The sequence below is a fragment of the Patiria miniata genome, unplaced genomic scaffold, assembly GCF_015706575.1.
Source record: "Patiria miniata isolate m_02_andy unplaced genomic scaffold, ASM1570657v1 HiC_scaffold_9, whole genome shotgun sequence".
Classification (NCBI taxonomy): domain Eukaryota; kingdom Metazoa; phylum Echinodermata; class Asteroidea; order Valvatida; family Asterinidae; genus Patiria; species Patiria miniata.
In genome coordinates, this window is record NW_024037076.1 from 18,387,505 (window position 1) to 18,400,549 (window position 13,045).

Genomic DNA, 13,045 nt, shown 5'->3' on the forward strand with positions numbered 1-13,045 from the left:
AATTCTCTTTGCAATTTCCCAAGGACGGACACAGTACATTGTCCGAAACATTGAGAGAACAATTTCCACCACCGGTTCGTTTCAGAGCCACTCTTCTTCAAAGATGAGATTGATTCCATGGTGTACCCAAAAAAATTACAACTGAAAGGGTTCTCAATATCTTTTGATTTGCCTGATGACAAATTGTCACTGTCATTCATCTTTGTCATTGTTTTTTTGTCATCAGAATATATCCTGTGCTACACAAGCCTTGACGCATCTGCAAGGTGTGTTGTTGCCGTCCAGTGATCGTGGGGGCCTGCGGGTAGAGTTTGCCAAGGCTAACATGGGAGAGGTAAGAAGAACATCTTATATTTTTACTTCCATAGGCTTACAGGTTCAAAACTAAACTGCCTTATTTCCTTTGGGCATGTTTTCATGCACAGTCAAGTTTATGATAATAAACAGAATGTATTCCATGAGTTTGAGTATTTAGCAGATTTTTCCTCATGCGTAGGCCTATATATCGAAGCAATTTAAATTGAATACATTCAATATGGGTTTTCATACTTGTTTATTAAAAGTGTATGTGAAACTTGATATTTTGTTATCCTTCCTTAATTTTTTACTTTTTTATTCTATTTTTTTTATCAGCATGCGTATTGTGGTATTTATTATTAAATCCTGCAAAAGTTCCCCCTTTCAAAAACTTTTTTTTATAAATGTCTTTTTTTTTTAATGAATTGTTTGAAGACTGCATGGCTTTTTCCCCCCGAGACTTCCTTTTCCACATGCAGATTGTACATTAACAGCAATAATTTTTGTGAAACATAAACAGGTTGTACTTTATGAAATGTTATGAAATAACGTTTTTGCAATTGACTAACAATACAGTACTAAACGTATGCTTTAATATGGAAACAGTTTGAACAGTATTCATTTTTTGAAATTTTGGAGGAAAAGAGTCGGGTTTAAAAAAAGACCTTCTAATATGGAAGCCTTTTATGTATATCGGTTGTAGGTTGCTTTTCTCATCTCTAAATACTGACTGCATAGGACATATGCCCATCAATGTACTGTACACTAACAGGTGAAACTACCATGGGTCTCTTTTTGGGCCCCCAATATGGCCGCCAACTTGTGTAACTGAGAGTGCAGCAGATGATTTGTACACTTACATTTTGGCCCACCAAGATGGTGACTTCGGCCTACATGTACATTGTCGACACACTATTCCAGTCAGTACATAGAGATCAGTGATTGCAAGGGCGGTTCCAGAACACAATTTTTGGGGGGCCAAAAACATTTTTGGTCCCCCAAAAAGTGGGTCAGAAAAATTACGGCGTGGGGTTCGGGGCCCACTTAAGGGCCCTGAAAATTTTTGGATTCTAGATGCTCTGTGGTGCGATCTGAGGCAATTTCTGACCACTTTAACCAAATCTTTTTGAGGAAAAGATGGTGGTGTACGCAGTGCCTGCCTTAATTGCGATGTCACTTAAAAAAAAAAAATTGGATTCATTTTTTGGGGGGGGAGGGGGGTTGGCCCCCCTGGATCCGCCCTTGAGCGATTGGTTCTGTTTTGGCAGTGGACAGCCAAATGTTTGGGCTCCCTAGTCCTATGTTGCAAGAAGATTGAAGATGTAATCTTTTTTTATAGGCTTTGTGCCTGTACTGATTGGCCTATAAGAAGAGCCATTTGAAGGCACTATTTTACCGATAACACTCATATAATGAGGTACTCCCATTTTACACCACCATTAGCTAGCCCAAGTGGAATTAGGGCCTACCATTTAATTGAAAAAATGATGGTCCACTGCTGCTATGCCCCTTTAAAGACGCTTTTCGGATGAACATGGGGTTCTAAGCCGTTCGATTCCAGTTAGATCCTGGACAAGTGAGGAATGACTACATATCAGGAATGACTACATATCAGGACTACATAAGTCTGGATATTTGTCCAGGGATAGGAATGTACAGCCTTCGTTGTGCAACTTTCAAATGTGTTTAATCTGTTTAGGGAATTCACATTTTTAGGTGATTAAAAGTGGTGTGCAGTAGCCAAAGGTTACATAGAGGTGATGTCCACAGCAACATCTCCAATTGGTTCTTGTCCTCTGGCAACAGTAATGTATGCAGTAGTCACTGGGTTAAGAAAGGCTGCAGAATATACAAACTGATTAAATTTTAATTTTTTTATTTTATATCATTTTTATTTTTATTCTTTTTTTGTATTTCTTTTTTTTTGGGGGGGGGATTTCTTTCTGTATTCTTGATTTTGGGCATAGTGTTGCTATGTAAAATTGTTGCCTCATCGTATTTGGTTTGTGGTTTGTTTCAGTATCCAATAAGGTTGGCCAGATAACGATTACAAAAAGTGAGCTTCACATCTAAACCTGCCATCCAGACTTATACACAAAATTGACAACCTCAGTATTGGAGGGAACAGCAAAACCCACAACTCAGTCTTTATTTGTTTCCCCTCCCGTGTCATTTTTATTATGATTTGCCAGAAAACGCTAGAGTGGTCGGCTGGTGGGCTAATCTACTCGCCGTCACCCGCGGCGCACCACCCCCACCAAATTGGAGTCACACCCATCAACCGTACCGCAGCTAGCCCCATATTCCAGTTCTGATCAAAACCAAAGGCACGTGGCGGCTATTTTAAATGTCATCTTGTTTTTTTTATTATCTTCAGTGCCACATTAATTTTTTCTTTCCCTTCTTCCAGTAGTCTTGTTCCTTCTTGTTTATTTCTGATCACGGTACCATGTTTCTTCTCCCATCTTCAAAAACACCAGTGCCCACCAGCTTTATAATGGGTGTCACAGTCAACGTTGATGCTTATTAGTGGTAGATCGTAGAGTTCAAGAGTGTTAATATCTTGCTTTGGTTATCAATTCCCTACCCTACTAGCACTGTAGTGTGTTCATTAATATCGGTAATCATTCTGTTAATTACTATATCACTGGTACATTCAAGCAATTCACATGCGTAGTAGACAGTGCTGATGACTCACCCGCTTCGTTGGTGCACACTTGGGCGATTGTTGCTGAGCCGCGGCGTTGCCTTCATAACGTACTTTCCCTTCCAGCACCTCCCCGGTGGAAGGTCTTCAACACAGAATAAGAAGACTACATTGATAACCCAACTTTGCAGAGAGTCTTAGAAATAGACCTAGTTGAAAAGAGTTGATAATGCAGTTTTTTGGCCGTTGGAATATTCCAAGCATCACATCGCTTCTCTGCAACGCTTTCCAGAACAAGCTCCTCTGCAAAACATTAACACATTTTATTACCAAGTTTGTTAAATGCACCCTCATTTACATAACATTAGAATGTCTGGTTGTATGTAGATAATGTACCGTATGTACGTTGATAGCATGGTGACGTTTAAAGGGATCTGCTAATGCTTCAGTATTCTTTAACACATTCTGCATTTGTCTAATAATTGTCAGTAGTAGTCTCATAACGTTACTTCCGCCATCACTCTATTGGCTACTTTTTATTCCCACTGCATGATGTGAAAGCTGCATATCAGTACCATTTTAGATGGTCATTTGAAACATAGCATAATGCATGGTTACATTCTGTAATAACATGTAAGTGCCACACATGATTCATTTTTAAGATTGTTCTACTTGGATATTGTTTATTCCAAAGTTGTATTTTTGTTGACTCATTTTTTGGGAGGCGGTTACACATGCAGTAGGATTGTTCCATAACGGGAGAACAGATTTTGTAATTGACTGTATCATCATTTTATTTTTTTACGGCAACATTGTAATGGGTCTTGCATTCAGTTTACAAATGTGATCCTGCAGCCAATACTTTTTGTATCATCTAAAAGTATCATCATACCCTCTCATTTTTGTTTGAAAGATCATAAAATCACTGACAGTGTTAAAAGAACAAACAGGCTTTTACCCTAACCACACCCAACCCTTCAAAATCCAACTGCATGTTTTGTTGGAATCTGTTGGAGTGAGTACTGCACTGGTGAACTGATTATGCTTGACATGGGGTCAGGCATACCACCATAATCAAGAGTCCAAGAGTTTGGGTGTTGAATCTACCATTATGGAGTTGGATTTTGCAAGAGTGAGGAAGGTTCCTAGTAAACCACTCAAGGGGTTGAGGGTTAAGATGTAAAGCCAGTAACACTTTCCTCCTCTAACTCTTTCTGGTTTTTAACAAGCTACAGGGAAGTGTTGGGTAAACTAACGGGTATACTAAACTCAGACATTTGTTTTACTAATGATAAACAACATTAGTGTGCAACCAGTATTTATTCATGGCCTGGAAATATTGTTCTTGTGACCAAGAAAAAAAATTACTCAAAAATCTTGGAATTGATGCTAAAATCAAAAGGTTTGAAAAAAGTCTGATGTCAATGGACTTGTGATTTTAGGGATAAAGACTAAATTATTACGGTGGTTTATATTATTGTGGTAGGTGGGGGGGGGGGGGGAGTTGATGATCTACAAGATCAAAATAATCTCTCTTCTCCAAATTTGGGTAAATTGTATTTTTTTTTACTTTTTTTAAACACATAATCTTCACACCAAAATGCAGAAAAAGAAGAAAAAACAAGACTCAGTAATTTGATTTATATATCGACATAGACCCATTTTCACTCTGTAGTAATCTGGATCAATTGTACATTATTCACATTCTTACATTGTTTTTCTTCTAAATCTATATTCTTTTCCTGTCTGTTATTTCTAAACCAACAGCCAAAGCGTCTGGAAATCATCCCAAGGATCTCGCCAGTACTGCCACCCCAGACTGTGCTGTAAGCCTGCCCAGGGAGCTGCAGGACAGACCCAGGAGCTGTTTACAATCTTAGCGCTACCTAGGTCCTTCAGGTAACACAGTGCTGTCGTGGAATATATGGAAACTGTACTGGATACAGACACTATACAGGGATTTGCGAGGGAAGATTTTTCTGATTTGATTTGAAGTAAACAAGGATATTTTTTTGTGGATGTTTTGCATATTTTTATTATATGGTGGTGAAATGGAATTGTCCAGCTTTTTTTTTTTCTAAAACAACAGTGGTTATGTGCATATGATCAGAAAACTGTGACCATTGGTTCCAACGTAAAGTCAATGTGCATGGATAACATTTTGATCCCCAAGACTTGACATTGTTATCAAGTTTCAGCAGAACTATGCAATGTTTCAGTGTTTGACTGTTGGCGCCTGTCAGCCTGTATATCTGGTTGCCTCTGTCATGGGGAAAATTAAAACATTTACGAAAAAATTATAATTTCTTAAGTGAATGCCTTGCACCAGGTCAGCCTTGAAATGTTTTACATGACACATTGCTCTTTTTTTTGGAAACATCCATATGGACATCCAGGGTTTTGCATAAGCATCGTTGTTTTTGAAAAAAAGGTCAAGATATGACAGTTTGATTGAAGGAACAATTGTGTGGTAATATTAATTGAATTAAAACTCCAGTATGATGGAATTTGTCGTGGTGTTGAATATGAGATCAGATTTTTCAGTTAAGACTTTGGACGGGAGGGGGTTACTTTTAATGTTATTTGTGTATTTTGCTCGAATTTTTCTACTGGGGTTGCGGACAGAGTCTGGAGATTGTTACGGAAACTTGATAAAATTGGATAAATGTCCTCATCTCAGGTAGGAACTCTGTCTTGGGAGATTTAAACAAAAAGTGTCTTTCAACTAAAGAAATCCAGTGCTTTAGAGCCATATTTTGGCTTGGACTTTTCACGTTCTTTCTTTGATCAGACATTTATGAAATGACTTTTTACCCCAATGAGACTTTTCTTCTGGATAGAATGTGGGGCCTTTTTCGCCGAAATAAGCGCTCACTGGTGTATCATATTTACTGCGAAATTATGAAAAATTTCTGCCTTCAGAAAATTCCATAATCTGTTTAGCTAGCTCGATCATTCATGGGAAACCAGGTGTGATTGGTCAGGTCGAATGAGCAAGGGAGGTGTGACCAATCAGCGGTGACGTTTCATAAAGCCAGTCCGCCTTTAAGGAGCCAATCACGATGCTTGTGTTTTAAAGAGATTTGGGAATGTTATTGTCAGAGTGAGTGTCAGTGGTCAGCTCATTTAATTTATTCATGCTCATTTTAATTAAGCAAACCAAATCAGGGTATTCTTTGTTAAGGTATCAAAGTGTGTGACGAAAAAACCAACATTTATACAACAGAAAGAATTAAGAATATGTTCTATAGTTGTCGTTTTACATAAACAAGTAGAGTGCAACCAAACTGTTGTGTGTTGTGTGGTAGTACAAAGTTTGCCTTATATATAAAAAAAAATTAAATATTAACTCCACAAATGGACCGTGTAAGCTATACAAATTTATGTTTTCCCTGCAATTGCCTCATAAGTTTTTTTCGTCCATATTTTCAGATTTTCACACACAAAAAAAGATTATTTTAAAATAAGTTTATTACTTCTTTTATTGATAATTGAGTCAGAAAAATCAAAATTATTTCATGCAGTCATTTATTTATTTAATATTTTTGTTAAGTGAATCCTGGTGTAAAGTTCATTGAGAAAAAAAATGTTTTCTTCGCTTTAAAACTTTTTTTTTGTGACTGGTATCTTATCTCAATCCAAGTCTTTCTAATAAACCAGTCAGTTCTCCTGGCTGGGTTTTCTCCTTTCTTGAAGGGTTCCTCAAGTAAATCCCATATTATTGGGTCTCACACAAAAAAAGAAGGGGAAAAAGGCTGAATATAAATAAACATGGTGTGTGAATAACTTCTTTTTGAGCTGTCTGTCTATGGGGTCGCTTTTGACCCAAGCCAGATAGCCCTAAATGTGTCCCGAGAATTGTACCCTTTTGGTGAAATGTAACTGTTAGTGCTAAATTCAGTGTAGAAGTGATGTTGTTATTCGCGCACAATTTTGTAAACGTACAGTATGCTCCAGTCCAATTTGTTTTAGTCTGCCTGGAAAATAAGGGAACGGTCGTGTTCAATTTTCAGTCAAATTATACCTAAGTTTGCACTCTGTACTCGGTATATATTTTGAGATAAATTGTTATATGTATTGTTTGCATATATTTGTCGTGTGCTTTGAAATTATGCTAATTGAGTTTATTTCATGTATACCAAAAAGTTTTGTTTGAAAGAGAAAATAACTTGCTCAGTATCAATTGCTCAGAATGTAGACAGCACATGCCAAGCTCTTATGAACCTACCAATTGTCCCCCCCCCCCTCCCCCTTCTTGCTGCCCCATGTGTTATGTTGAGGTTTGGTCACGTTTTTCAAGCCCCATGGGTGGGGATTTTGGTCACTCACAAAACATCTTTACCATTGCCACACTAGATGGACAGGCAATCGGTTTAGTGAGCCCCATCCATGTATGTCCACATTGTCACCTAAATGTTGCTCCAGGGGTTGGGATTTTGTCACTTCAAAAGTGACAATCGCCACGTCTTGGGTGGGGCAGCCCGGGGCGAGGGACGGGGAAATAATTGATAGGCGCATACACGCCAAATTTGTTATACTTTCTCTGGAGAATTTCTGGACACAACATGGTCCCCATGAGCAAAGATTTGATCTTGCATTCACAGTGTGTTGAATGACTGTGCGTTAAATGCATTTGTAGCCATTTTGTGTCCTGTCACCCCAATGTTAGTGAGGCACTGAGCAAACCAGAAAAGATTAGTTGAACTTCATTTATTTATGTTGTCGATGTTGGCTCGTCAATGCTCTGTAAATTGAAGAGATTATATTTAACCCATTGGGATCTTAATCATTTACTCTTCTATTCTATAATATGTAATCATATTTGTCTATTATAATTTGGCTATTTAGAGATTGCTATATGTAATTTTGCTCGGCTGATGTCTTCATTTTTTTCAGTGATATTTTTTTGTCTCAGTCAATTGCTTTTTATTAAGGATCTGTAAAAACAGGCTGAGATTGGTTTAAAAAAAAATATTAGTTTGTTCAACTTCGTTGCGTGGCCATGATATGCATTTGTGACGAGTCTCCTCATTTGCCACATGTGCAATGTACAACTGCTTTGGCAAGATTATGCTTCACAAGAAGCATCCAAAAATATTTTGTTACAACATCATTTAAATAAGCTTTTAGTTTATATGAGGGCATGTATTCCTATAATAATGTAAAGTTGATTATTTGGACAATTCGATCAGTAAGTATTCTTTTTTTTTGCGATTTAATTTTGCAAACAAAATGGCATTTTGTGTTATTGATGTCTCATGAAATAAGGTATCTGGATAAATTGGTTATGGTTTTCATCATTGTTATAATCAAAATAGATGTCAGTCTTTGTGACTTTTGTTCTCCCCAAAATATGCTGAATAGTTTTTCCTTGAAGTGCATTATGTGATGGTTTGGTCCCTACATCCATATAAAATAGAGTGGTTAAGTTTGAAATTAGTGTCATGGAAATCAGTTAAATAATTTGTTTACTTTAAGTTTTTTTGTTATATTGTTTTGTAATATGGCTGATAGGAAGTCAAAATAAGAATTATGTTTAAGAGTGCTTTAGATTTCTCTGTGAATTTAAAAATAGTTAGAATACCATTAATTTTTTTTTTTTTTTTTTTTTTGCCACAGTAGTGGTACAAAAATAAGCTAAGTATGAAGGCTAAGTATTCATTTTGTGAATATTTCAACCAAAGATGTTTCTTTCAAAAAGTTTACTTGGTGCAAAGGTTTACGTTTTATTTCCTTCTTTCGTTTTAAACATTTTTGTGCAAGTCAAAATTTATGAATGGAAAAAAATCATCATTAGGCTACGGATAGAGGGGTTTCAAAATTGTGGAATATTATTGTCAGGCAGATAGTGTGGTTCAAGATGCCTTAAACTATTTTGAAATAGAAAACATTTTTAGAAGTCATAGAATGTAGGTGCGATGTAGGGAAAGGAAAAAACAATATTTAAAAAAAAAAATTAAAAATCAGTAGCAGGGACAATTCTAACTGCTGTAAAATATTTAAGGAAATATTACAAAATGTAATATTTCATGTATTTGTTTGAAAGGAAGATTTGTATATACTTATGTCAACTTGTTTAAATTTATGAAGTATGAGTCATTAATGTAAAGAAAAAGAAATTTTGGCCTTTTTGGTTTGTCTTAGTAATAGCTTTGGTTATTGCCTGTATTTATTGAAAACTAAAAGAATGAAAATTGATGCATTGAACAGAAAAATCCTATTGATGGGATAAAGTGACTTTTTTCAGAGCTTAAATTATTGATGCAAACTATTTGTAATACGGATGTATAAAATTGTTTCAAGAAAATCCTCTTTTGTTTTCATTTTCATTTTCGTTAGTTTTATTTTTCCATTTTGTTTTTCGATTGAGACTGACGACCAAAACTTTTAAAAAGCTACATGTAGATGTATTTAAAAAAAAAAAAAAAGCTTTAGCTCGGTAAACGTGATAGTTGAGAACTTGGGTGTAGTGCAAAATTGAAAGTTAAGTTTTCAGGAAAATTTATGAAGCTCATTTGAAAAAAAAACTTACAAAACCAAAACTGAAGCAGTGAATTGTCTTTATGGTGGGGAAAGTGTATAACTTGAGACCTTGGGCCAGTATGGTATGTATCAGTTGAGTACTCGAGGCCATTTTGCCTTCTTTGTAATGGTATGAAATATACTGTATCTTGGGGACGAACAGTAGTGTTTTATCTGAATTCTATTGTCTATTTTAATAAAGTGATGAGCTTGCTATAAAAAAAGTGCTGCTGTGTTTGAATGCGTTGATTTGAGTCACGTGTGTCTTAACCTCCCAGAACCTTGGACGAAATTTTATTTAACACACCCCCCCCCCTTCCAAAAAAAATCTCAGAGGGTTCTGCGCATGCATTTATATTTTAAAGGTATATTCCAACCTACTTATACTTTTTCACTGTCATTTTGATAATCTTAAAAGTTTTGACATTTAACGTGATTTAATGGGCTTGGGGTTTTTTCGGGGTGTTTAGCTCTGGCAGGAGCTTCTACATGATTGTCACTTAACTATAATAATACCGGAGTCTTATAACGCACGTATCTACCAACAATTAGGAACTCAAGGCGCTAATTATTATGAATTTATTTTAAAGACGGGTAAATGATGTATTTGAAATATAAGACCCATTTTTATGGTGGTCGGCCGATCGGTCTACCGAAAATTGACCAACAGTATGGTGTTCGATATGTGCCATCGGCGTCGATTTCATGCAAGAGTTTCATGCAAGACTTCTTGCAACACGGCTAGAGCTTATTGTGCACTTGCGGTTGTTTTATGTAAAATGGTAAGGTGAACAATAGCTCGTGGAGTGTAACCATGGTCATGTGTAGATATAGGCAACAGTGCACTATAAATGAAGTCTCCGTGGGCCAATCAGTGGTTCACAGCATCTTAGAAAGGTAACATGGAGCTTGCCTCACATCAATGTGTTGACAGGAGATATCGACGCACCCTACTTCTGAAGGTCGGAGCACCATTGTCTTTGAACTCTCCAACTACACAATCTATGATACTGTTCCAGACGGGGACTGTATAGTGTGGATGAAGGTCTGCTGGTGGAGTAGGTCCTGGAGACTGGCTCAGAGAGTGCCCGGCTTGCAGAGAACTGTTGCATCTTGTATAGAGAACTGTTGTGGCAGCGACTTGACGCCTATGATGAAGAGATGGGATGTTGAGGTTCGCTCTTGCCTCCTGTTTGTCCACACCGATGATTTCCAAGTGAAATGGTACTAAGCACTCACCCAGCACTGAAATGCGTACTACATAACACTGTGAATCTGTGCCTTGCAGACAGTCGCTTTATCTCTTGCATCCAGCATGTTTGCAACCCCCTTAAAGTTCCTATATAGCTTTTGTCCAGCTCTAGCAGAAAGTTTGGAAATCTCTTATCAACTGTGACACCCAAGAATTCCAGCTCGTCTTTCTTCATCAACTAGTCTGGTGTTCCCAAGAAAAGATAGATAGCCTAGTTAGGTACATGTATGGTTCCTCTTTCTAGAAATTGTAAGAGCCTTGCACTCGAAGGTCGCTTTCCATCTGTCTTGCCCAGATCCTCATTCTGTCCAGGTCCCTATTCTAGCTTACGTCCTTTGGGTCACACCTGATCTAATCTCGCAGTAGAGGGTGGAATCATCTGCGTACAGGTACAGTGTGTTCTCGCTCTCATCTGGCAGATCATCTATAAAGACAGAGAAAGAAGTGGGCCCAGTGAGCCCTGAGGTACAGACGCATTATGGAGGTTGTACTTGAGTACTGGCCGGATAGAACCACTTTGATGGGCCGGTTTGATAAATAGCTCTCGCTCCATGTAAGCAACTTGCCACTTGCCAGCGACTCTTTTTCCTTTGAGCTTTAAGCAGAGGCCGTTGTGCCACACTTTGCACACCTTTGATGTCCAAGGTTATAGACGCACGTCGTTGCCACTGCCCAGTGCATTGGACCACTGCTGAGAAAGAATGGCAAGGATGTAAGCTGTGCTATGATGGGGTCTAAATTCAAACTGCCGGACTGATAGAAGATGGTTCTTCAGTAGGTTCTTCTGAAGTTGACTCTGTACAACCGCCTCCATAACCTTGCTGATGTTCCTGATGATGGGACAGTACAATGATGGATTAGATTTCGATTACCTCCTTTGTACTGGAATTACCGATGCAGTTTTCCACTGGTGTGGATATACTCCGTGTAAGAAGCAGACCTCAAAAGGCGGTAGTCTGGCTAGTTCAACGCTACATTTCTTCAGAACTCGATTGAGAACTTCATCAGGGCCAGTATATACACAGCTTTGTCAGGCTGTGAATTTAGGATTTTGATATCGTTGGGCTCAGTGGCGTAGCCACCGGGGGGGGGGGGCGTGTGGGGGGCGACCGCCCCCCCCCCCCCATGAAACCTTGTCGCCCCCCCCCCGTCCCCCCCCCCCCCCCCCCCACTGAGATTTTGAGTTTCTAAAAAAAATATCATTGATCTACATGACGCCAAGGGCCCTATTATGTACTACAATGTATCGTTTGCTTAGAAAATATTGGTTAAAGTGGTCAGAAATTGCCTCAGATAGCACCACAGAGCATTTAGAATCCAACATTTTTCGGGGCCCTTAAGCGGGCCCCGAACCCCACGCCTATAGCTCAGAATTCTGGTAGCTGATTCAATGACTCCAACCTCGAAAACAATGTTCACAAAATTTTCTTATGCCTTTAGCTGAGAAAACCTCGAAAATTATGTTTAAATTATTATCTTTTGTGCTATAATTATTGGTTAAAGTGGTAAGAAATTGCCTCAGATCACACCACAGAGCATCGAAAATCCACGCCAATAGCTCAGAATACCGATAGCTGATTCAATGTCTCCAACCTCGAAAACGATGTTTAAATAATTATCTTTTGCCAAGAAAATATTAGTAAAAGCATGGAGGAAAGTCGTAAGAAATTGCTTCAAATCGCACCACAGAACATCTGGAATCCATTTTTTTCCGGGGCCCTTAAGCGGGCCCCGAACCCCACGCCGTAAGGGCTTCGCGCTTCGCGCTTCGCGCTTCGCGCTTGCATCAGTTATGATCAAGGTATGTCCCCCCCCCACTTTTGAGAAGCGATTGACGCCCCTGCTTGACGCCCCCCCCCCCAATGAAATGTTCCAGCCCCCCCCCTCCACCCCCCCCCCCCCCCCCTGAAAAATTCCTGGCTACTCCACTGCTTGGGCTGTAAGGCTAAACTGTCCTTGGAGGTTAGTGTTGTCACCTGAATCTCGGGCGCTGGTTCCTCTACGTCCTCGAGCTAACATTTCTTTCCAAAGGTCCGGCCCATGTTTTCAGCAGTCCCTAGTTCCTAGACCTGGTTCTCATCTTTGAGTACATGTATCATATCGATTCCTTTCGAGGCTTCTTAGATCAACTTACTAGTAGCAAGAATTTTCGAAAACACACCTGAGCAGTGCGGCTGGGATGTGCGCTGTATAAAATTATGACCTTGAAACTGAAAGCATCCTGAGACTCAAAACAGTTTGGGTAATCGTGATGGAAGACGATACCACTCGGTCAAATATTTGGTGGTCAGCGCTTAAAGAATCACAACTACCCATGGTAGTCATGT

At 38.7% G+C, this 13,045-nt stretch overlaps 1 protein-coding gene across 6 annotated transcripts in view; it reads left to right on the plus strand.

Moving 5' to 3' along the window:
• The window catches only part of LOC119721059 (cell wall integrity protein scw1-like), a 32,577-nt gene extending 22,887 nt beyond the window's left edge, over positions 1–9,690 (plus strand). For 4 of the 6 annotated variants that reach the window (XM_038190931.1, XM_038190933.1, XM_038190934.1 and 1 more), the window contains 3 exons: positions 227–334; positions 2,490–2,624; positions 4,712–9,690. In XM_038190931.1, coding sequence (XP_038046859.1) covers positions 227–334; positions 2,490–2,612 — 231 coding nt within the window. In that variant the 3' untranslated portion in view covers positions 2,613–2,624; positions 4,712–9,690. The remainder of the gene's footprint in view (positions 1–226; positions 335–2,489; positions 2,625–4,711) is intronic. The other 2 variants (XM_038190936.1, XM_038190937.1) reach the window with 1 other exon arrangement.
• Positions 9,691–13,045: the final 3,355 nt, after the last annotated feature.